Source organism: Triticum aestivum, chromosome 5D, assembly GCF_018294505.1.
Source record: "Triticum aestivum cultivar Chinese Spring chromosome 5D, IWGSC CS RefSeq v2.1, whole genome shotgun sequence".
Classification (NCBI taxonomy): Eukaryota; Viridiplantae; Streptophyta; class Magnoliopsida; order Poales; family Poaceae; genus Triticum; species Triticum aestivum.
Window position 1 is genome coordinate 504,686,093 of NC_057808.1, and position 26,466 is coordinate 504,712,558.

Here is a 26,466-nt window from a genome sequence, read left to right on the forward strand (position 1 = left end):
TAAACCTCTCCCTAGAGCAAAACATGATCAACACCAGAACTCTATGGGTGTTCGATTCATCACAATGTAACTAGATTATTGACTCTAGTGCAAGTGGGAGACTGTTGGAAATATGCCCTAGAGGCAATAATAAAATGGTTATTATTATATTTCCTTGTTCATGATAATTGTCTATTGTTCATGCTATAATTGTGTTATCCGGAAATCGTAATACATGTGTGAATACATAGACCACAACATGTCCCTAGTGAGCCTCTAGTTGACTAGCTCGTTGATCAACAGATAGTCATGGTTTCCTGACTATAGACATTGGATGTCATTGATAACGGGATCACATCATTAGGAGAATGATGTGATGGACAAGACCCAATCCTAAGCATAGCACAAAGATCGTGTAGTTCGTTTGCTAGAGCTTTTCCAATGTCAAGTATCATTTCCTTAGACCATGAGATCGTGTGACTCCCGGATGCCGTAGGAGTGCTTTGGGTATACCAAACGTCACAACGTAACTGGGTGACTATAAAGGTACACTACAGGTATCTCTGAAAGTGTCTGTTGGGTTGACACGGATCGAGACTGGGATTTGTCACTCCGTATGATGGAGAGGTATCTCTGGGCCCACTCGGTAATGCATCATCATAATGAGCTCAATGTGACCAAGTGTTTGGTCATGGGATCATGCATTACGGTACGAGTAAAGTGACTTGCCGGTAACGAGATTGAACGAGGTATTGGGATACCGACGATCGAATCTCGGGCAAGTAACGTACCGATTGACAAAGGAATTGTATACGGGATTGATTGAATCCTCGACATCGTGGTTCATCCGATGAGATTATCGTGGAACATGTGGGAGCCAACATGGGTATCCAGATCCTGCTGTTGGTTATTGACCGGAGAGTCGTCTCGGTCATGTCTGCGTGTCTCCCGAACACGTAGGGTCTACACACTTAAGGTTCGGTGACGCTAGGGTTGTAGAGATATTAGTATGCGGTAACCCGAAAGTTGTTCGGAGTCCCGGATGAGATCCCGGACGTCACGAGGAGTTCCGGAATGGTCCGGAGGTGAAGAATTATATATAGGAAGTCCAGTTTCGGCCACCGGGAAAGTTTCGGGGGTTACCGGTATTGTACCGGGACCACCGGAAGGGTCCCGGGGGTCCATCGGGTGGGGCCACCTATCCCGGAGGGCCCCATGGGCTGAAGTGGGAGGGGAACCAGCCCCTGGTGGGCTGGTGCGCCCCCCCTTGGGCCTCCCCCTGCGCCTAGGGTTGGAAACCCTAGGGGTGGGGGCGCCCCCCACTTGGCTTGGGGGGGAAGCCACCCCTTGGCCGCCGCCCCCCTTGGAGATAAGATCTCCCAGGGCCGACGCCCCCCCAGGAGGCCTATATATAGTGGGGGGAAGGGAGGGCAGCCGCACCACAGCCCCTGGCGCCTCCCTCTCCCTCCCGTGACACATCTCCCTCCTCCCGCAGCGCTCGGCGAAGCCCTGTCGGAATCCCGCTACTTCCACCACCACGCCGTCGTGCTGCTGGATCTCCATCAACCTCTCCTTCCCCCTTGCTGGATCAAGACGGAGGAGACGTCGTTGCTCCGTACGTGTGTTGAACGCGGAGGTGGCGTCCGTTCGGCGCTCGGTCATCGGTGATTTGGATCACGACGAGTACGACTCCATCAACCCCGTTCACTTGAACGCTTCCGCTCGCGATCTACAAGGGTATGTAGATGCACTCCTCTCTCTCGTTGCTAGATGACTCCATAGATTGATCTTGGTGATGCGTAGAAAATTTTAAATTTCTGCTACGATCCCCAACATATCAATGATCCCGATTAACAAAAAGAAAAGTTGGCTTCCAAAGTAGTCATTAAATTTTACCTTGGTACCTGTAATATATGTTTGTGGCCTTGCATTCGAAAAAGCTTGTCCCTCAAATGGATCTATCTAGCACAGAGTTAGTGCTAGATACATCCATTTGAGACACAAGCTTGGGACAAGTTTTTTCGGACGGAGGGAGTACATGCTATCTGAAGCAAAAGGATTATAGATAACAGAAGCAGCCAAAAAGTTGTGACCTGATTAACCCACAAGTAACCCAACGAAACACATTCTAAAACTTTTGCCAACTGAAAAATATGTGTAAACAGCTTCATATATAATCTAAGGTAGGAGGCATTTTCTCTTGTAGAATATATGAATTGCACGATGTATTGCTCTCGTGCATAGACACGTATATATGATGTACAAAGGTGGGCCACGGACCTCAACTATACAAGGAACTAGGAGGCGGGCCCAATACACAATATGCACCTAACACATATACTCAACACCCCCCGCAGTCGAAGCGGCACCGCGGCTGACGCAAAGAGTGGACCGGAACTCCTCAAATGACGCCGTAGGCAAGCCCTTGGTCATGATATCTGCAAATTGTTGGGAAGTAGGGACGTGTAAAACACGAATATGGCCAAGGGCCACCTGTTCCCGAACAAAATGAATATCCAACTCAATATGCTTGGTCCGTCGATGATGCACCGGGTTAGCGGAGAGGTAGACCACCGAGACGTTGTCGTAGTAGACCACTGTGGCACCGTCAACAGGGCAAGAGAGCTCCTGAAGCAGCTGGCGAAGCCACGAACACTCGGCGACGGCGTTGGCCACCGCGCGATACTCAGCCTCAGCACTGGAACAAGAGACCGTAGGCTGCCGCTTGGACGACCACGAGATGAGTGAGGGTCCAAGGTAGACACAATAGCCCGAAGTGGAGCGACGAGTGTCATGGCAGCCCACCCAGTCTGCATCGGAGTAGGCGGTGAGGGTAGTGTCGACAGAGGCGTGAAGCGTGAAGCCAAGATCCATAGTGCCATAGATATAGCGGAGAATCCGCTTGACGGCAGCCCAATGAACGTCTCGAGGAGCATGCATATGAAAACACACCTGCTGCACGGCATACTGGATCTCCGGTCGAGTCAGAGTGAGGTACTGGAGAGCACCAATGATAGACCGATAGAAAGCAGCATCCGAAGTATGAGAACCATCTGTGGCAGAAAGCTTGGCCTCCGTATCAACAGGCGTAGCGGCAGGCTTGCAGTTAAGCATGCCAGCATGCTCTAGGAGCTCGTGAGCGTACTTTCTTGATGAAGGAAGAAGCCATCCGGACGGCGCACCACCTCGACCCCGACGAAGTAGTGCAAAGGACCCAAGTCCTTGATGGCGAACTCAGCGTGAAGACGAGCCATGAGCTGACTGAGGAGACCAGCCGTAGATGCCGTCAGGATGATGTCGTCGACATAGAGTAGCAAGTAGGCCGTGTCAGAGCCTTGATGATAGACGAAGAGCAAGGCGTCCGAGCGAGTAGAGCGGAACCCAAGCTGGTGGAGAAACGCCGCGATGCGCTGGTACCAAGCGTGCGGAGCCTGCTTGAGTCCGTACAAGGACCGCGAAAGCAGGCACACGTGGTCGGGTAGTGCCGGGTCAACAAATCCGGTGGGCTGCTGGCAGAAAACTTGCTCCTCGAGGTAACCATGGAGGAAGGCGTTGGAGACGTCCATCTGGTGCACCGGCCAAGCACGGGAGACTGCAAGGTGGAGAACCGTGCGTATCATGCCGGGCTTGACGACCGGACCGACGGTGTCGGTGAAGTCGATGCCAGCACGCTGTCGGAAGCCACGAACGACCCATCACGCTTTGTAGCGATCAAGGGTACCATCAGGATGGAGTTTGTGTTTAAAGACCCACTTCCCGGTAATCACGTTGGCGTGCCGGGGACGGGGAACAAGCTGCCACGTCTGGTTGCGCAACAGGGCGTCAAACTCCTCTTGCATTGCAGCCATCCAGCGCGGGTCACGAAGAGCGGCTCGAACGGAGGATAGAAACGGCGACGGCTCAGAGGTGGACGCCGCATGGACGTAGTCATCCGAGGCGTAGCGCGAGCTCGGGCGGAAAACGCCCGTACGGGCGCGGGTGACCGAACCGGCCACAGGCGCCGAGGGGGCGGGGGGGCAGGGGGCGCCGGGGGGCCACGGGCACCGGCGGCGCCGGGGGGGGGGGCGCGGGCACCAAGGGCGCCGGGGGGGCCGCGGGCGCCAACGTCGGGGGCACCGGGGGCGCCAGCGCCGCGGCTGTAGGAGGCGCCGCATGCGGGGGGCGGGCCAAGAGAGGCGCGCGAGCGCCCTGGGAGAGGCGTTGTGGAGCCCGCGTCACTGGTGGCGGGAGGAACAGCCGGGGGTACCTGGTGAAACGGAAACACATGCTCATCAAAGTAAACGTGCCGGGAAGTGAACACACGGTGGGAGACGGGATTGTAGCACCGATATCCCTTGGAGTTGGAGGGATAGCCGATGAAGATGCAAGCGACAGAACGAGGTGCGAGTTTGTGAGGAGCGGAGTCGGCAATGCTAGGATAGCAAAGGCACCCAAAAATACGCAAGCCATCATAAGATGGGGGCGTACCGAAGAGAAGATGGTGAGGTGCATAGTTCCACCGTGGGCGGCAAGGGCGAAGATTAAGGAGAAGAGAAGCAGTGGCGAGTGCGTCCGGCCAGAAACGAGGCGGCACATTAGCATGGAACAGGAGCGTGCGAACGCAGTCGTTCAGAGTGGGAAGTACGCGTTCGGCTGGACCGTTCTGCTGTGAAGTATACGGGCATGTGAGACGAAAAACTGTGCCGTGGTGCGACATTAAAGTGCGGAAAGCAAGGTTGTCGAACTCTTTTCCATTGTCAGTCTGAAGAGCAAGGATGGGACGCCCAAACTGCGTGCTGACATAGGAGTAAAAAGCCGTCAAGGTGGAGAGTGCATCCGACTTTCTGCGCAAAGGAAAAGTCCACACATAATGAGAATAATCATCAAGGATAACCAGATAATATAAATAGCCCGAATTACTAGGAACCGGAGAGGTCCACACATCGCTATGGATCAACTGAAAAGGAGAAGAAGCTATGGTGGTGGAGTTATTAAATGGGAGGCGAACATGTTTGCTAACACGACAGGCATGACAGGTGTGGTCCTCAATCTTATGACAACTGAAACTGAAACTCCTAAGAATATGACGAAGTGTAACGGGGTTGGGGTGACCCAAGCGAGCGTGCCAGAGATCAACAGCAGAGAGAGCGACCAGTGCGGTGGTGGTGGACGAGGGCGAATGCACCGGATAGAGCTCGTCGGGGCTATCATATCAATGGAGAACCATCCTGGTTCGAGCGTCCTTGACACAAAAACCAAGCTCGTCAAATTCAATGGTGACAGGATTTTCACGAGTGAAACAACGAACGGAGATAAGATTCTTAATAAGATGAGGAGACACAAGTATGTTAGACAAAGATAAAGGCGTAGAAGTAGAAGGAAAAGAAGTGTGCCCAACATGTGTGATAGGAAGTGTGGAACTGTCGCCGACAATGATGCGGCGGTCGGTAGAGACAGGAGTGAAGGAGGCAAGGTTATCAGGATGAGCAAACATGTGAGCCGTGGCACCGGTGTCCATGTACCAATCACCGCCTCAAGTGTAGTTGTTCGGCGTAGGAGCGACATGCAGCCCGGTGAGGAGCACCGGGTCCCAGGGTGCCGGCGGCAGGGCCGACGAGGGGGGCAAAGACGCCATGGGGAAGCCGTAACCGCCGCTCAGCTGCGGCGGTGGGTACTCGCCATACGGCTGCGGCGCCGCGTAGTACGCATGATGCGCCGAGGGGGCCGGGCGCGCCGGGAGGGCCGTGGGGAGCGGGCCCGCTGACGACCCCCACCAGTACCCGGGAGACTCGTACGCGGGTGGAGCCCCGTACGCAGGCGGAGACCCGGACGTGGAACACTAGTAGAAAAAGGGTCAAATGTGAAGCACATTAGTGCCGGTTTGATTTTGAGCCAGCACTAATGGACATTAGTGCCGGTTCCAATGGCTAGGCGGGCGGAGATCATTAGTACCGGTTCGTGAGCAACCTTTTGTACCGGTTCGTGTCATGAACCGGTACTAATGATGCTGCGTCAGGCTGTGGTCAGGCTGTGGCCCCACGGGCACCTTTAGTACCGGTTCGTGCCATGAACCGGTACTATAGTTTCTTAGTAAGCTGTTTTTTAGTCCCACCTCGCGAATAGAGAGGCACTAGGAGCGGTTTATAAGCCCTGAGTGCAGAGACGATGAAGGAGAGGCGCAATGCTCATCTGCATGTTGCTTAGCTTTAAGCCTTGAGGAATAGTGTAGACTGCACGGAGCTATGCGCAGTGCAGTTTGCACTATTCCGAAAGGCTTGAAGCTAATTAACGAGCATTGTGCCTCTTTTTTATCTTTAATAACTTATTACAACTCCGGACTTCTTGTGTTACGGCAAAAACTGGACGCACTTCGTGTACAAACTGGACAATCTTTTTCGAAGTATCAGGGTTTCTGACGAGAACTCATCTGTTACATGGGCACTTCATTTTTTTAAACTTATTACAACTCGAGACTTTTTTGCATTCCGTACACACCATTCAAAGCGACGTCATCAATTTCCAACACGTTCTGACATCATTTGCTGTTTTTCAGTCATTTGAACTCCAGCCTATTTTTGCATTCAGTATGCATCATTCAAAGCGACGTCATGAAATTTCCACCACGTTCTGACATCATTTGCTGTTTTTCACTCATTTACCGATTTGTTTAGAGAACTAAATGACGGTGAAATTGAAAATCACTACAGAATGAACTCTGAAAATGTTGGAACTTGGCATGGTATCATCATTTTGCCCGCATAGCATGTGCAAAAGAGTAGAGAGGGTCACGGCGAAAACTGGATGCGCCTCGTCTACAAACTGGACAATCTCTTTCGGAGTATCAGGGTTTCAGACGAGAACTCATCTATTACACGGGCACCTCAATGTTTTTTAAATTTATTTGAACTCCAGCCTATTTTTGCGTTCAGTATGCATCATTCAAAGCGACGTCATCAATTTCCACCACGTTCTGACATCATTTGCTGTTTTTCAGTCATTTACCGATTTGTTTAGGGAGCTAAATGACGGTGAAATTGAAAATCACTACAAAATGAACTCTGAAAATGTTGGAACTTGGCATGGTATCATCATTTCGCCCGCACAGCATGTGCAAAAGAGTAGAGAGGGTCACGGCAAAAACTGGACGCACCTCGTGTACAAACTGGACAATCTCTTTCGGAGTATCAGGGTTTCGGACGAGAACTCATCTGTTACACGGGCACTTCAATGTTTTTTAAACTTATTTGAACTCCAGCCTATTTTTGCGTTCAGTATGCATCATTCAAAGCGACGTCACCAATTTCCAACACGTTCTGACATCATTTGCTATTTTTCAGTCATTTACCGATTTGTTTAGGGAGCTAAATGACGGTGAAATTGAAAATCACTACAAAATGAACTCTGAAAATGTTGGAACTTGGCATGGTATCATCATTTCGCCCGCATAGCATGTGCAAAAGAGTAGAGAGGGTCACGGCGAAAACTGGACGCACCTCGTGTACAAACTGGACAATCTCTTTCGGAGTATCAGGGTTTCGGACGAGAACTCATCTGTTACATGGGCACTTCAATGTTTTTTAAACTTATTTGAACTCCAGCCTATTTTTGCGTTCAGTATGCATCATTCAAAGCGACGTCATCAATTTCCAACACGTTCTGACATCATTTGCTGTTTTTCAGTCATTTACCGATTTGTTTAGGGAGCTAAATAACGGTGAAATTTAAAATCACTACAAAATGAACTCTGAAAATGTTGGAACTTGGCATGGTATCATCATTTCGCCCGCAGAGCATGTGCAAAAGAGTAGAGAGGGTCACAGCGAAAACTGGACGCACCTCGTGTATAAACTGGACAATCTCTTTCGGAGTATCAGGGTTTCGGACGAGAACTCATCTGTTACACGGGCACTTTAATGTTTTTTAAACTTATTTGAACTCCAGCCTATTTTTGCGTTCAGTATGCATCATTCAAAGCGACGTCATCAATTTCCAACACGTTCTGACATCATTTGTTGTTTTTCAGTCATTTACCGATTTGTTTAGGGAGCTAAATGACGGTGAAATTGAAAATCACTACAAAATGAACTCTGAAAATGTTGGAACTTGACATGGTATCATCATTTCGCCCGCATAGCATGTGCAAAAGAGTAGAGAGGGTCACGGCGAAAATTGGACGCACCTCGTGTACAAACTGGACAATCTCTTTCGAAGTATCAGGGTTTTGGACGAGAACTCATCTGTTACACGGGCAGTTCAATGTTTTTTAAACTTATTTGAACTCCAGCCTATTTTTGCGTTCAGTATGCATCATTCAAAGCGACGTCATCAATTTCCAACACGTTCTGACATCATTTGCTGTTTTTCAGTCATTTACAGATTTGTTGAGGGAGCTAAATGACGGTGAAATTGAAAATCACTACAAAATGAACTCTGAAAATGTTGGAACTTGGCATGGTATCAGCATTTCACAAAGAAACTAAATACAGCAAAAAATTATATAATTTTTTATGTTCACAAAGAAACTAAATACAGCAAAAAAAATTGCCCGCACCGCTCCAGCGCCAGCGCATACCTTTAGTAAAGGGTCGTGGCTCCAACCGGTACTAAAGGGGGGGCCATTAGTACCGGTTGGAGCCACGAACCGGTACTAAAGGGGCAGTTTCCCGCCGCTTGACCCGGCCAAAATTGGCCTTTAGTACCGGTTGGTGGCTCCAACCGGTACTAAAGGCCCCTCCTATATATATGGCACTTACGAAAAATTGAGTTTCATCGACCACCACTTCTTCTCCAACTACCTCGCGCGACATGGCCGCTGCCCTCGCCGCCCCCGCCGCCCGTCGTCGCCGTCACCGCCGTCGCCCTCACCGCGCGTCGTCGCCGTCACCGCCGTCGCCCTCACCGCCCGTCGTCGCCGTCACCGCCGTCGCCCCCGCTGCCCGTCGCCGCTGCCCCGTACCACGTCGCCATCTCGATCGCACCGTCGCCCCCGGCCTGCCGCTCGTCGTCGCGCCGTCCCCGTCGCATCGCCGTCTCGCGCCGCCGCCCGTATGCCGCCCCCCGCTCGTACACACACACACATACACACACACATACGTACACACACAGACACACACACACACACATATTGTTTTTACTTATTTTCTGTTTTCTATTGTTTAGATTAATGTTAGGTAAATTACATAGATAATAATGTTAGAATGTTAATATTAGATGAATTATATGGAAAAGATGTTAAATATTAATGTCAATTTTAGATGAATTAGCTAGATATTAATTAGGTATATATATATGAGATTTGAACTAGTTGAATTAATATAACTAGTTTATTTTTAGTATGAAAATTAATAGAACAAGTTTATTTTTAGTAAGAAAATTTAGGTATATGAGATTATTTAAACAAGTTGAATTAATATAACTAGTTTATTTTTAGTAAATGCTTAGTTGAACTAGTTGAATTAGTAGAACTAGTTTATTTTTAGTAAGAAAATTTAGGTATATGAGATTTGATGATCTAATTAAAATATTAATACTATTCATCAGCCAGGTTGCAGAATAAGTTATTCTTCGTCCGAGGTAAACTTACGATCGCTTCATAAATAAATTACATTTGGAATACAAATAGTTACATTCATATTGATTCACTATGTAAAATTTAGTATAAGAAAACAAAAAAATAGGTTATAAGACCAGAAATATCGCATTTTATGTATGTTTTTACGTTCGTAACTTTACGTAACATAAAATATTTTTTACGGAAAGTATATATTTTCTTACGCTCTCTTTTTACGTATGAAATAAGACAAAATTTACGAAACGTAAAAATACGGTGCATTGATGTCAAAATAGAGAGGGGTGAAGAATAACTATTCCTCACCCAGGGTGACGAATAGCGCGACTATATATATATATATATATATATATATATATATATATATATACTTTATATATTTTAGTAAGAAAATTAATAGAACTAGTTTATTTTTAGTAAGAAAATTTTGATATCTGAGATTTGATGATCTAATTAAAATATTATTATATGGAACTAGCTACTTTATTTTAGTAAGAAAATTAATAGAACACGTTTATTTTTATTAAATGCTTAGTTGAATTAGTTGAATTAATAAAACTAGTTGAACTAATAGAAGTAGTTGAATTAGTTGAATTAGTTGAATTAATAGAACTATTAAGTGTTTAATGTTTCACCTATATGAACATAGGAAATGTCGTCTGACGACGAAAAAGATTTTAAAGTGCGAATTCTGTGAAGACCAGCACGGCATGTGCGACAGAAATTTCCTTGTTGATGATAGGCGCTTCAGCATCAAGCTGGATGAGACATTCGAAGTGGATACAGTAAGTCACAACGACAAGTCTTTTTTCGTAATTAAGCATGACTTATATATGCTTCATTTGCTTCAACTTATAATTTTAAATTTTCACTATTCTACTAGCGCATCCCCTGCCATGCAAGAATTTTTGTCTTGGATAAGATAGGTTTCAGTGCTATGGAAACTATGGAGGTAAAGAGAGTTTACCTGAAGACCGAGCATGCTGGTTATACTTTCAACGTCAAATTATACAATGCAGACACGTACACCTATTTTGAATATAAAACTTGGCAAGCACTATGCAAGGCTTTTGCATTTGAGCCTGATATGGTTATCACCTTTGATATTCGTCCGGAAGATGATATTTAAGGTAATAGGGACATCGGGGTCGATGTGCAGACGCCTCCAATTCTACCATTATGTGAGTTTGTCAACCATATTTATGTCTTTGATATTGTTTATTCAAAAATAGTTGACAACTAATTTCTATTGACAGCTTATTTCCATTCAAGCAAACAAGTCCGACCCTTGGTAGACAGGACCTACTACTGTCCCGGAGCTGAACTAAACTGCGAGGAGATAAGTCATTATGTTTCATGGCTTGAGGATCTTGATGCTGTTAAGAGAAATCATTTTCTTGAATTTGAAAATCTTAGTACTCAAAACGTGCGACCAATAGTGATCGTATTGAACTACGGTCACATGTATTTAGGAAAGATGGTAAGATTTTTACTATTAGTCCTCAGTGCATCTTTTGCATACATTATTTTTCAAGCTAAACTTTCATTGCTAAGTATATTAATTACTATACGATGTTCTTCAACAGGGACTCCCGATGACAGTTGTGCCTCAGTGGATCGAGACTAAAGGTCGCATGTCAATTGTTAGCTTATGGCCAAGATATCCTACAGTGCACATGAGTGCATTCAGGATTTCTGAAAGCGATGAATGCTTAATAGTGAAAGATTGGAGCAAAATTGTTAACGATCGCAGAGAAGTACTAGGGGCAGCAATCAGAAGCGCAGCCCACGATTAGGAGACAGGTTCATCTGCATGCTCCAATATGATGAATCAGGAGAGCTATACATGTTCTATGCTATTTTACCTGAGAGAGAGCAGCAGGAGTGATTTAGCTAGTTATCATGCTCTTAGTACTTGTTGTCCTCTCATGCGTGTCCGTGTTCTTTGTCCTGAACTTAATCTCAAAGAGTGATTTGCTTTTGTGGTGTTATGAACGCTTATAATATCATGACCATGTTGAACTCGATGATATCTTTGCTAGCTAGTATATATTGTTGTTGGTGATGATACGATGCAAGAGTTTTTATATTAATATGATGATGATGATGATGAGTTATTATATCATTTATGAAAGAAACCGCATATTAGTTTCAACGGGATGGATCCTAGCTAAGTGATCAAGTATATGCCATATCCATATTACTTAGATCTCTAAGTAATATGGATATGGCATATACTTGATCACTTAGGTAGGATCCACATGCATCCAGTCGAAACTAATCTGCGGTACTTTCACCTAATGATTTAACAACTCATTATAATGTAAAACAATCAGTAAATTAAATTGAAAACACAAAACTAAAGAAAAAATAAAAATTAAAACCAAAACACACCCAAACATTTAGTACCGGTTGGTGTTACCAACCGGTACTAATGTCCTACACGCACCCGGGCCTGGCTCGTGCCACGTGATGGCACGTTAGCGCCGGTTCGTGCCAAACCGGTACTAAAGGGGGGCTTTAATCTCCACTCCATAGTGCCGGTTGTAGAACCGGCACTAAAGGCGCTTACGAACCGGTGATAAAGGCCTGTTCTGCACTAGTGGAAGCGGGCGGAGCCCCGTAAGCCCCGTACGTGGGAACGGACGCGTCGTAGCTGGCGGCGGCCCCGTACGACGGTGGGGCCGGCGGCGGGACGGCAGAGACGGCGGCGGACGGGCCGACGGACGCCATCGCTGGTCCGACTACGGCGGTCGGCGCGGTTGGGCAGCAGCAGCAATACGGTTGGCGATGCGGTTGGCAGTCGCAGGTGAGTGACTCGGGCGGCGCACCTGATGGCATCGCGGGCGACCCGCCTTGCATGGCGCCGTACGCATGGCCGTACGCATAGCCATGCAAGGGCAGCGAGGCAAAACAAGGTTGGTCCGTTGGCTGGCCTTGCATGGCGCCGTTCGCATGGCCGTACGCATAGCCTTGCAAGGGCAGCGAGCAGTGGCGGAGCTAGAATTTAAGAACAGGGTGGTCCACCTTACAAAAAAAATTGACAACAAAATAACATGACATGCGACCGTTCTAACTAATTATCAATATCTCATAGAAATAAATCATTATGATCTTAGTTTTGCATAAAAGAGACCTAGATAGTAGGTACCTTGAGAAGTTCAAAGTAGATTATGTTCCTGGCCTACGCTTTTGCATGGCCATGAAAGTATCAATCATATCAATCTTCACTTACCTTGGAGAAAATATCCGCTCTATGTGACTAGGAAATCATCCGAAAGACAGAATTATGACTAGGAAGTCATCCAAAAGACATAATCGTGACTAGGAAATCATCCAGAAGACAAATCTTCATTTACCATGAAGAAAATATCCGCTTTATGTGACTAGGAAATCACCAATCTTATTTCTCAACTTAATCTATATTCACCTTCAAAGAGAAACAATGTTTTTGGTCCTCTTTATTCTTCTAGGATTCTGCAATTATAATTTACTTTCTATCAATTATAAATTCATAATGATATAATTGAATAGAAATTATGTATTGAACGGTGGACAACACAGGGAAGAGCAAATCCTAAATCAAACATTTGGGAATGGCCGAATGGGCAATGGACGAGCTGAACTGATACCTCAAATCGACAAGGATGGTTGTTCACTTGCTGCTTCCTGCCGAGGGGGATTCAAAGCAAGGCCGCCTGGCGGTTGGCATCCAAAAGCAGGGGGCCGCACGGTCGCGGTTGCGCAACAGCCGCCAAACTGCAAGCACCAAGCAGGCGGGATGGAGAGGTTGTGGCTCCTCGGCCTCGGGCGAGCGGCGAAGTAGGCTGGGACAGACTCCGGCGAAAAGGCAAAACCGAGAGAGGTCGGTGTCGGGGGCAGGAAGCAGCTGACTGGATGCCTCGGTGCGTCTCGGCGGCTGGGGGCTGGTAGCCTCAGTTTTTTCCTCGCCAACGCAGAGATGAGTTGAGAATAGCTATTGGGCTTTTGTTTTTTTTCTATGGCCCATCTCTAAGCAGAATGTTATATATAGGCTGGTGCAAATTTCCAGGGTGGGCCGCGGCCCACCCTGGACACCCTGTAGCTCCGCCCCTAGCAGCGAGGCAAAACAAGGCTGGCCCATTGGCTGCTCCACGGGCAGATGTTGACCCGCTGACTGGTGCCCCAACCAGGACACGGGAGCCCCGTATCCATACGGAGGCGGAGGGGCAGCGCCGAGGCCGAAGCGGCGGCCGGGGCAGGCGGAGATCACGGTGACGGAGGCGGCGACAGTGCGGAGGCCATCATCAAAGCGATCGGCAGGGAGAGAGAGGGGCGGCGGCCGGCAGCGGCGGCGCGGAGGAGACGCGCGGCGGTGGAAGGCTAGGGTTAGAACCCGGAAACTGATGCCATGTAAAATATATGAATTGCACGATGTATTGCTCTCGTGCATAGACACGTATATATGATATACAAAAGTGGGCCACGGATCTCAACTATATATACAAGAAACTAGGAGGCGGGCACAATACACAATATGCACATAACACATATACTCAACAACTGTGGTTCAGAAAATAGAGGCCAATATAGCTTTTATGTTGTACGAGGGCAATCAAAATAGTGTGGTTCCTAGGATTCACTTGAAAATAGCACACCAGACTAGTAGCAACAGAAGACGACCTAATAATAACAAATCAACTACTCCATCCGTTCCTAAATATAAGTCTTTTAAAGATTTCAATATGTACTACATACAGAGCAAAATGAGTGAACCGACACTCTAAAATACGTCTATATACATTCGTATGTAATTTTTATTGAAATCTCTTATTTATACCTACTATTAAAATAAGCAGGTAAGAAAAACGACTCCCTAGCCTCCCGGGTCGCTTCAGGCGACTCCGGAGGCGCCGCCGCGGCCACCTTCGGAGGTCCTCCCTCGCAGCGCCGTTCACCACGCCGCCGCCGGAGGAGGTCGTCCGCCCGGCGGACGGCGGCTGCGGGGCATCTCCGGCCTCTTTCTGTTCTTCCCCTTGGTGGTCGCCTTCCGATTTGGCCGCTGGCTTCCCGATCTGGCCGCTACCTGGTGATTCCGGCCTCCCAATCTGGATGAAGTCCATGGCCTAGAGTACGTGCGGGGCTGGTTCCTGGACGCATCCACACGGCTGCTTCAGAGAGTTACACACGTGTGTAGATGCTCGGCGGCCGTCCAGGCTGCCGGCTAGCTGCAGCACATGGTCATGGCTGCTTGGTCAGCTAGGTCTTGGCGGGCAGCGGCATGGCTGGGTCTTCACGGCTAGGTGGAGTTGGCAGTCTGCTTTCTCGCTTCTGAGTGCGTCACCGGGAATTGGATCCGGGACTGCGGCGGCCTTGCTGTGGATTGTGGTCACCATTAAAAGATTTTGTGAGAGTTCATCTCCAAAGATCCAGTGGTTGACTTTGGCGGCGATATGCAAATTATGGACAAAGTCTTGATGCAGAGGGATGGTTGTGCGGCAGCGACGGTCACACCGTATGTAGCTGCTAGAATTGTGGAAAAGTGATGGTGACAACACATGAATGACCTTGATGGGGGTGCTACTTGAGCACCCGGTCTTGAGCTTCGGGGTGGAAGCCTAGGTCTGGCCCGAGTTGGGTATACCTGCCAATGGCGATGTTTTTACGTTGTTACTTTGTTGAAGGCATTGTTCGGAATGCTCGGACTGCTTCTTCTGGGTGAAAACCTTAGATTGTAGTCTTGGGTGGCTCGATCCGGTGACGGTGACATTCGAGTGTTGCTCCCTTTCTGAAGGCGTTGCTATTGAAGAACCTCGTCGTCCATGTGGTGTCATAAGATGGTCGGTGCAGATATGGTCATTGTTATAGTTTGTCGATCGAGGATTGGATTGCTTTGGGTTTTTTATTTTTTTCCTCGCCTATACGCATAGCTTTGGTCTTATATGACTTTGCTTTTTGCCGGTGTGTTTTTGTGTGCGTGCGTTGGTGTTGGCTGTGTGCATCCTAGCTATGCAGAGGCCGGGTGTATGCTCATCGTGCTTGTATCTTCTTGATGCTTCATTTTGAGTTAATAAAATCCATCCTTTATAAAAAAATACCTACTATTAAAGGGAGGTGATATTCTTGGCTTCGTCCCGCTTCAATTAACTTTAGGTACGTTATTTGGTTTCGTTACTTGCCACCCGTTTTGACCCAACGAAGAAAGCCCACCTGGCGGCACACTGAGGCCCAGGTCCGGAGAGTTGGCAAAAAAATTGCAGGTGGGAGGGATATGAAAGGATTTTTTTTCTCCCGTGAGAGCTGGCAAAAAAAAATTCAGGCGGGAGGGATATGAGAGGATTTTTTTTTTCTCATGTTGCAACGCATGGGTCTTTTTGCTAGTATTTAGAAATGGAGGGAGTGTATGTAGAGATAATGGATAGTCCCACAAAGAGCAAAAGTTCCAACGAGGAGAAATAGAGGATTAATTCTAGACGCCCAAGGACAACTAGATGGCAGAAGGACCAAAGCTACTACTACACTTCCGCCCGTTATGAAGTACGGGACAGGAGGAGGCTGCGTGGAAATCCTTGTGGAAGACGCAAGTACCTGAAAAAATTAAAACGTTTTTATGGCGACTAGCAAAGCACTCCTTGCCAACCGAAGATGTCCGCTGGCAACACAACATTTTTTTTACGGGCGCTGGCAACACAACATGGCAACCTCCAGAGCATGTGGAATTTGTGGGATGGAGGACTCCTGGAGACACTCATTAATAGAGTGCTCGATATCGCGATACATGTTGGCATTAGTTGATGAAGAAATACATGAGCATATGATAACTACCACTAAGACTAGTGCAAAGCAGTGGCTGTTCGAAATGATAGAGTCCATGTCTCGCCGATATTTTGTGAAGTCGGCAGTGACCTTATGGGCGACATGGTGGGCGCGAAGCAAGACAATACACGAAGGGGTGTTCCAATGTCCGCTCTCTGCAAAACTTTTTGTTAAAAGTTTCATTACTGAACTGGGGAGGTGTCAAGAAGGACATCAATTACTCGTCCTAGAGCTGGAAATTCATGTTGATGCAGGACTAAGGAGAGATGGCAATGGTCGTTCGGCTGCGACGTTGTGTAGGGACTTTGTTGGTAACTAAATGGGGTCTTCTTCCCTAGTGATTCAGGGTGTCTGAGAGGCGGCAGCCCTCGAGGTCATTGCATGCAGGGAGGCGCTCGCCTTAGCGGATAATCTTCTCATTTATGATTTCGTGGTGGCTACAGATCTGAAACAAGTGGCAAATGACATTTTGAGAGGAAGTAGTGGGGCGCATGGCCAGATATTAGCAGTTTGATCTTTGAACTTTAATTGTACCTTTCGGTTTGAGGGTCGGGCATTGAATACCGAAGCCCATCGTTAGCCAAGTTTTCACTTTCGTTGAATCGGGGCACCATGTATGGTTGGATCAACCCCATGATTTTTATGAGAGGAGAATATATGTTGGGTTTAACTGGAAAGTTGTCATTGACGATATCAAGCAAAGGAGTGCGTCTTATTATGGTGCGATCATTAGAGAAATAATAGACCTTCTAGGTTTTTTCATAGTTGTTCATGAGTATAGGAGCTCGAATGTCAAGGCTCACAATTTGGCGAAGCATGCACTCTCACTTGGGGTTAGCCGTCATGTTTGGTTAGGCAATCCGGGTGATCTTAATTTAGTCATGAGATTGTTTCAGAAAAATACTCCCTCTATAAAGAAATATAAGAGCGTTTAGATCAATGGGATCCGAGCATCATCGGGCATCACAGGTGCAGCCATGTTGTCGCTAACTCGCTATCGACATGCTCCCTCCTCTTATCATGTCGAGGAGGACTTCATGGCATGTGAGATCGGAACGGCGGAGCAGCTCTTCCATTTAGCGGGAGCGGCGCATCAATGCCATGGGCGCCCACTTCATCGCCACCGAGGCTTCTCCCTCACCTGATGTGGCGGCTTGAGGACCCTCCCAGCTTGATGACTATAAGGAATCTCCGTACGTCTAGACGCCATTGTATGAGGGAGAGATAATTAAGATGGCCACGGGTCATTTCATTTGGATGTAGGCCACTCAATTGGGGAGTACAGGTAGATGTTGTGTGTGTGGAGACGTTTGGTCAAGTTTCGAAGAGAGTGGTTCCACGTGTGGGTGGTTAATCGTACAACGAAAAAACAACGGTGGAGGTGTGATGTTGGGTAATGAATGGATGTTTTGGATAAACTAGTCCTTCTGTTTCTAATCTCTGGTACTTTAAGTAGTGATCTAAATGCTCTTATATTTCTTTTTGGATGGAGTACAAGACTTCCTAGTATTAATGGTCTTGTTAAAAAGAAACAACGAAATATTGTTCTGGGTCTGAAGAAACAAACGAAGAGCCGGTTGCGTGCAAAACTTGCTTGATGTGTTATGCAGGCATCAGTTTATCATGCATAATCAGGTTGCGGACATTGCAGGAGCTCTGCGGAGCGGCCCAAGTATGCCCTCCGTATCAAATAGTGTCAAAAAGCGTCTTATCTTGAATTTTTTGATAGAGGGAGTAATAGATATTAAGACCTAGCACTTCTTTCCCCTTACGAGTGAAAGAAAGGTGTCCAATCTCAAACTCTTAGGAGACGGGGTCTTACAAATATATATTTTTCGATAAAAGGGGCCACATGGCCCCCATTTTCGTTATGAAAATAGGAGTCTGGATACAACAAAACACACCACCACACAACTTTATCCATCAGACCTGATGCATCACCTCATCAACTAAAAAGCAACCTACATCCTAGACATATAACCATATCTATAGGATGCCAAATCACCCACTACCGGAGAGAGAGCAAACTTTTAAACATCTTTTTTACAAATTGCACATCAGCCAAAACAATAAGCAAGTCTAAAACCAGAACATACTACAGAGCCGCCCAGTTTTAGGTAGACACAAAGCCTTTGAGCAGAAGGATTCCACCCATACGCTCTTCTGTAGACTTCATTTGCTACCTGAGATAGCCTCTTGGAAACCTCCCTAAGCATTTTTTGCACTCTTTTTCTCTATAGAATCATCCATGAATCCAACAAAGAACACATGGTAAATATTACATTGAGAGGATTTGAAAGAAAAACACGTTGAAAACAGGATCTGTTCCTTGTTTTCCAAATTGTCCATATCAAAGCGGCAGCACCAATAGAAACAACAGCCCTATCCTTTCCAGGATAGGATGGTATCTAGTTTTGACAAAGATCAAAGAAAGATAAAGGTAATTTCGGGTTACCTAGTGTACCACATATCACATTCCATAAAAATAAAACACAAGTTATATGATCAATGCTCTCAGAGACACCGCAAAACTCGCAGAAATTTGGTCCTTTCCACCCTCGTCTAGACAAGTTATCCTTGGTTAGGATCCTCCCTTTGATCACTAACCATAAAAGGTCCCAAAACAACATCTTTGATTTGAGTATGTATCATTTACTCTTCGTTCTGTCCGCACCACAGAACAACATCTTTGATTTGAGCGTCCAAAAGGTCCCAAAGCCGGTCACCATTAAGGTCTTCCCAAGCAAACAAAACCTTTTCTGGAGGCTAAGTTCTGAGCTTAACCCTCTTTGAAGGATTAATTTCGAGCTGCTTGTTGTCATCCTGTGATATCACTTCAAAAAATAAAAATAAAAAACTATTTAGATATATACACCATCTGAACATCTCACTATGTTGTTTGAGACGTACTGACACATAAGGTGAATAGCTAAACCGAGTGCGATGGGTTTGCTGGTTAAAAATCCAATTTTAAGAAAATGATGTACACAGTAATAGTGCAAAAAATAAAATAGAAAACACGAAATATAAATGGCACTCTAGTGTGGCACACTGATCAAGAAAACGGTTTCGCCCTAAATATTCATGTAAGCGTAAGCCATCATGTGCTTCATCTGGTTTCAGATGGTAATGACAATCGTGCTCTTCGCGGTTAGCTATCAGCTTACTGGTCACCAGGCATTGTCTGAGAACACCACATAGCCATGACATGGCATTTGTGGCTGGAAGGACTAGATGATGCGACCATTCAGAAGGTGCATCATGAAGGACTACATGAAGGTACACGACATTTGCTCCGATATACTCCCTCCGTCCAGTAGAAATTAGAGGACCGTCCAGTTTTATGCTTTACAAGAGCAATCCCATTCAGAATAGCACACTAAACTGGTAGCAATAGAAGGCTGCATACTGAATCAAGAACTACCACATGTGTATAGATAGTGGACAACCCCATAAAGAACAAAAGATCCAACAAGGAAAAATAGAGGATTCTAGACTCTCGAGGACAACATAATGTTAGTGCACCTACACAACTGGAGCGGCTAAAACTCAAAACACTTGAACGGCCTAAAAGAAGATTCATAACAAATATATTAAATGCTTGAATCAATTAATTAATATTCCTATAACAAGTGGCACTCCGAAACCTCAAAAGGCAGCAAATTAGAAATTTTGGGACATAGGTAAGATAAATAGGCAAAAACAGCAGTACTGTTGCACTTCCATATCCGGCAGAAAGCTAAGCAAATGCAACCATGTTACGTCGATATGTAAGTTCAAGAGATATTGAATTTGAATATTAAGAGAGCTTACCTTTTGGCCTTTCAAGGTATTTGGAGAAGACAGCTGGAAGTAGGAGCGTATTGGAAAACAAGTTTTCGTGAACTTTCACGGCTTTTGCATTCACGCACTCATCAGGACGACCGTAGGGCTGTTGATTGATGTATTCGGTACATGACCGCAGATATGCATGGTTCATGTCAACCATGATCATCCACGACTGTGTCCGGGCATCAGCATCACAGTGTCCGTGGAGCTGTTGATTGCTAAGTAGCTTCTCGTCCCTCAACAGGCAGCACAGGGCATCCGGGTCATCCGCGGGGACGACTGGGAACTCGGGAAGACACGGACGCATGCCGAGAGCTTGGTAACCACGTTGCGACCAGAGACAATCCAGGTTGATCACACGATGCACCTCCCACTCGAACCTGGGGTCACCACCAGCCCCCATCACTTTCAATGTCCAGATGGTGATGTTCAGGGGAGGGTGCTGCTGCCCTTGCCCTCTCTCGAGCCGCTGGCGCCAGCCAACGTGGACTCTCTCGTGATAGCCATGGTCAATGTCGACGAAGCGCATTATGCCTTGGCTGATGGACACCCTTCGGTAATAATTCGCGAGGCACATTGCAATGTGTCGGTCGTCGGGGTAACCTTGTCCTCCGGGGAAAGGCACGAAGTGGAGCACCGGGGAGTCTGCATCAGGGAAATCACACAGCAGGACGCCGCTCAAGTGGTCGACCCAGCAGAGGAACCGGCCGTCGAAAGCGAGCACATCGTTGGTTTTCCAGAGGACGGGGAACAGGCCGCCATTGCCCTGGTCCTACGGCTGCGGGGCAGGCATCTCGAGGAAGAGCTCCCACTTCTCAGTCATGGAGTTGAAGACGCAGAGTTCGGCAAGCACGGAATAATTGTCAGAGCCCTTCTTTTTTTCCCAGTAGACCCTGAGGTCGGCAACGATGTATCGGTCGCCGGCGAGCCGCAGGATGCCTGTGTTTTTTCTAGACCTCAGGAACGGCCATTCCCTGGGCTCAGTGTACAGAGGGAGCTGCTGCACCGAGGGGGAAGGACCCGCGGCGGTGTAGACAAACAGATCTGACGGGTCGCCGTCGAAGCACGGCTGGTTCGGCATGGAGATTTCGAAGAGGACGAGGTCCTCGTCGGCTGCCCGGAGGTAGGGATAGGCGGGAAAGCGGTACGGGGGCTCGGGTTTGGCTGAGCCTTCCAGCGGCCAATGGATATCGAGGTAAGAGAGCTTTGGAGGATCCGAGAGGGTGAAGGACAAGCAGCAGCGGTGGCCGGTGCCGGTGACGAATTCAACGGCGGTCTTCTTCTCATTGGCAGCCTCACGAGCACTGTCTAGGTCGTCGTGGCAGTAGGTGCGGCCGTAGCGATCCAGCACCACCCAGTCGGGGAAGGCGACGGTCTCCTCCACCGACTCTGCTGCGTCTCCGGTGGCCATGACGATCCCTAACCCTAGACTTATGGTTTTGGTGGGTGACCTAATAGACCGGAACAGACTCAAGCCATGCATCTCACTCGGCCAGGGCCATTGCGAGCCGATGGGGTCCCGTATCTCCGTGGGTTCACCGGTGTACGTATTACATTGCTTTTGGACGCAAACAAATAACGTACAGTATTCCATTGCTTTTCCTAGTTTGAATCCTGGTATTTCTCTCACAAAAATCCTAGACTTGTAAACATCTACGGAAAGGAACTTATAAGGAATCAGGTTAAGGGCATGTACAATGATGCTATCTTAGGAGTGCCACGTAAGATAAATGATTAGGTGGAGGAGAGAGACCTCATAAGAAAATGTTTGTCTTCTCTTATTTAAGAGATGACAAGAGATGATCTCTTAACACAATATGTCTCACCATGTTTTTAAGAAGGGTCCCGATAACGCCCACACGTGTGGGCGTTAAAGGGTCTGGCCACACGTTTCGTGTGGTATCTAAGGAACCAGTCCACACGTCTACGTGTGGGCAAAACAAATAATGCCCACGCGCCCGGTCTTTTGCCTCGCGGTTCCTCTCACACGTCTACGTGTGAGCAAAATAGATAACGCCCACACGCCCGTACTCACGTTCCCGCACGCTCCGCATGACAATCACCACGCGTCCCCGCAATTGCCATGGTCCGGACCCTCTTCCATGTTCGTTTCCCTGCAGTTGCCATGTTGCTGAACTACAGTTGCCATGTCTGACAACTATAGTTGTCATGGTTGCTCAACTGCAGTTGTCATATCAGGTCAAGTGTCGGATGCCAATTTTGGACAACTGCAGCTGTTGTCATGTATGGTCTGGTCTACTACAGTTGCCATGATTTGAAAAATTTAGGAGTTGCCACCTACTAACACTAGGCAGTTGCCATGTAGCACTACAAAAAAGGCATGGCAAAAAAACATGTTCGGGTATAGAGAGAGTTGCCATCTGCTTACAAGCACGCTAGGGCAGTTGCCATGTACCCTGCAAAAACACATGGCAACTCGGGTAAAAGAGAGTTGTCATCTGCTTACAACCACGCTAGGGCAGTTGCCATGTACCCTGCAAAACACATGGCAACTGGCAGCTTTGGGCGTGGGACAGGAGACGGGCGTGTGGGCGAACTGATAAACGCCCACACACCAGCCCTTCCACGTGCGTGAAAACTGGCGTGTGGGCGAACTGCTAAACGCCCACGCACTAGCCTCTCCGCGTGGTGAAATGGACGTGTGGGCGGCCGGATAAATGCCCACACACCAGCTCAATCCTACGTGGCAGGCAAAACATGCAAAGATTCATGCAAACACAAACAGACGTTGATCCATACGTGTGGGCGAGATACAAACGCCCACACGTGTGGGCGTTAGTATTTTCGTTTAGGAATTGCTAGTTATTGAAGATAAGACTAAGAGATGACCCATTGTAAACTTTTTTTTGTCATCTCTAGATTACATGCAAAACTTAAGATAAGACTATCTTATCAACGATTGTATATGCCCTAATCTCTCCCCCTAATTTTTAAGGTGGGGCCTCCCTCCCCTAGTTTTCCAACCATTCCTTCCAAGTTCCAACTCACCCCCGTAACCTCTTCTTTCTCTTCTTTTTTTTGCGTGGAACTCACCACGTAACTTCAATCCCGTAGTGTGTGGTTTTCCCGGTTTACCTTGATTACTGTGCCATATATGATTTTTGGGTCCAGTTTACCTTATTAACAATTCTTTTCTTCTTAATGCAATGCAGGAGCTCCCCGCCCCCCGACAAGGTTCAGTCAAAAAAAAAACTTCAATCTCGTAAAGTTGCTCGTAGGTGTAGCAAATCTCTTTCTTTCCTCTCGCCGTACCATGTTCTTTTTTTCGGTGTGGCTAGGTCTGAATTCACTGAGACTTAACCAAGTCATAATCAAGTGACATATATATAATGTAAGAAAAAAACTAAAAAAATACACAAATTTCTATGAAAGATCTAATGAATATAACATTGACAGAGACATGACCAAGTCTCAGTCGACTGAGATTTAGCAACATTGTTTTTTAAGCCATCCTAACTATTCAAAAAAAAAACTTTTCTTTTCGAACCCCGATAAGTATCACGCGTGTGGCACGAAGTAAGTTGGGCCAAATGCCACATCACCACAGATCGCACCACGTTACCGCATTCAAGAACAAATGACGAAACTAATGATGTCTGCGGGAATTTTTTGGATTTTCGGTTTTTAAAATATTTTATCTGTTAAATTAAAAATCTGATTTAAAAACGGTTTCACCATAAAATCTGTCGCGACGAGATGTACGAAACTAGATCCCATATTGATATGTTACTGACGACTTTTTTATGGTTAAAAGTGGCCATGTCTGTTGCACATAAATTTCCATGGCGTTTACACGGAAGTTGCGATGATATATTTCAACTACTTTTTCTTCTATATTTAAAGTAAATTTTGACATGTTATAAAAAAGAGAATTTCAAAAACAAAGCTTGTCATGGTGAATTCCTAAAATTTGCCATCATCCATACAATAATTTTGACATGGTTCACAATTAAAGAAATCCGTCGTCAATTACTTTAAAAATGGACTCAAATTTGCCATGAACCAGAAAATAAAATTGCCACGGTGAATTACTTAAATTTGCCATATACATGCACTAAAATTTGGCATGGTTCATACAAAAATAGTTTCTATGGTCAAAATTCTAGAATTGCCATGATCTATAAACTAAATTTGCCACGATAAATTGCTAAAAATTGCCATGGTCAATGAATTAAATTTCTCGTGGTTAATTGTTATAACTGCCATGGTCAATTAATAAAATTTGCCGTGAAAAATAGTTGAATAAAATAGAAACTTTAAATCGAGAAAAAAATGAAACATATCATGGCAATTTTAGTGTAAACACTACAGGAACTTCAGTGTAACATCATGGCAACTTTTGGCCAAAAAAGTCGTCGAAACATATCAATATGGGATCTAGTTTGGAAGATGATATAGACACGGCTAATACAGATGTTTTTGCTATTAAGACATTGTCATGTGTCGAAGGATTAAAAGTCAAGAAAATTAACGTGCCAAAAATATTCCAATCTAGTAGAGATGATACAGAGGTCAAGGGTTTAATTGCCACCACAATCAAACATGAAGCTGCAGTACAAAAGATGAGTCTGTTTGGGTACAGAGGTGTGTTGACATGAATAGATACTATAGCATTGGTAGACATGCACTCACGTAAGAAAGAGAAAATGAGGATATTCAACATGCATGCATTACGTGGGAAGGTGTGCTTGTGCATGCATTCAAAGACGTACTCATATACTAATACGTTTGATCAGTTTTTATTTGGCCAAGAGAATAGGAGGATCAGGCGCTTTCATGGAGGAGTCCTGGTCGCTGATAATAACAAAGGAGTTTTGATCCAGTACTACTTTCATCATGTACGGCCACCCGAGAAGGAATACCCATGGATGCCGCGAGAGATCAAAAAATTACTTTCTTTGAAGGAAACAGGGTGGGGTCCACCACCCGCTGTTTGCATCAAGACGCACCATCCAGAATTGAGATGTCGTCGTAGTTGTTTTCATTTCCTTATTATTTTAAACCAAAAGTCGGTTGTTATGTTTGGAAAAGTCCAGAACGTTTTCCTTTTGAATTAGGAGATGAGATAGATAAGATGCGGCCAGCCTGTTGGTCACATCAAACATAGGAGTTGGCTATATATAAAGCCATGGTGCGTCATGTTTAAGGTTAGGTTATATTGAGATGAATTAGACACTATGCGTGTTTCGGCCGACAGCCATTATCGAGTTTAGAGAAATCTTGTCAAAATCTCTGTTGGCGTGTGAGTTCCTGCGACACGACTGTAGGATATTACAAGCTGAGCCTCATCAATCTTGTCGAGACGGATTTAATGATGAAAACAGATTTTTAATTAGATTTTTTATTTAAGATATAAAACAGTTTTAAGTCTAAAAAATTAAAAAGATTCTGCTAATGTCATCTGCTTGATGTGGCAAAATGAATGATAATGAAGGTGTTTGGACCATGTTACTTCGTGCCATACGTGTGGTACTTATTATTTGGGTTATTTTTTGTTTTCGGGGAGGCCCTACAAAGTTCTGATTTGAGGCAATACTTTTCCTCACCTTTTCTTTCTTTTCTTCTTTACAATAATTTAATAATGCATGGCCGGAAGTTGGAAACACAAAACAGTGATTTAATGATTTCAAACTAAAGATCTCAATTCTGTTAGGGCGTATTTCACAAACTTCCAAATACATATTAAACTAACATATATTTCAAAAAATTGTTTCACTAAAATATACTCGTGCGATGTGGTGGTCGGACGAACGACGCAGGACTGGTGCGATGGAGTTGCTCGGGGTCCTCCGAGCGACGTTGGGGCAACATGCATGGCTACTGCGGATCGACGAAGATGTGATCTGTGCTGCTGGCGGGCGGGGTGGCTTCGGCGGGCGGCACGGATCTGGTATGTGGTGTTGGACGACGTCCGATGGCGTGCAGGTACGTGGGCAACTTGTCAGGTAGTTTACAAGCCTTCACGTTGTGCCCTTCCTTCTTGTGTGTTGTTCGTGATGTCGGGTCGAGTTGGGCTCCCTAGAGTGTTGCTCTGCGATCAGCAGATTGGCCCCGGTGGTCACGAGCATGGTTGCGTGTGAGCTCGCCTAGGACAAGGCCAACGGCTACGACTGGGGCTTGCTCGGCGGCGGCCGTCGGCAGCCACTGGATTGTGACCCCCTGTCCGTCGGGACTGGTTGGGGACGCAGGCATTGACCCCGACCAGGTGGTTGATGCCGGTCTCGGAGAGGAAGGAGGTGCCCTCTGCTCTTCCTACTGTGGCTGGGGTGTGGTGATACCGGCGGTTGGTGGTGTTT

At 46.5% G+C, this 26,466-nt stretch overlaps 1 protein-coding gene across 1 annotated transcript; it reads right to left on the bottom strand.

The window, feature by feature from the left end:
• Positions 1 to 20,120: 20,120 nt before the first annotated feature.
• On the bottom strand, positions 20,121 to 21,560 carry LOC123121028 (uncharacterized). Its single transcript, XM_044540969.1, has 2 exons — positions 21,003 to 21,560; positions 20,121 to 20,921 (listed from the first exon to the last, which is right to left on the bottom strand). The coding sequence occupies exons 1-2, from the start codon at positions 21,558 to 21,560 to the stop codon at positions 20,121 to 20,123; spliced, it is 1,359 nt and encodes a 452-aa protein (XP_044396904.1).
• Positions 21,561 to 26,466: the final 4,906 nt, after the last annotated feature.

Excerpts from the sequence above, each read along its gene's own strand:
- LOC123121028 (XM_044540969.1), bottom strand. The coding sequence starts at position 21,560 with ATGGCCACCGGAGACGCAGCAGAGTCGGTGGAGGAGACCGTCGCCTTC. Across the intron at positions 20,922-21,002 it reads AGGGCTCTGACAATTATTCC|GACCAGGGCAATGGCGGCCT; the intron begins GTGCTTGCCGAA and ends CCGCAGCCGTAG.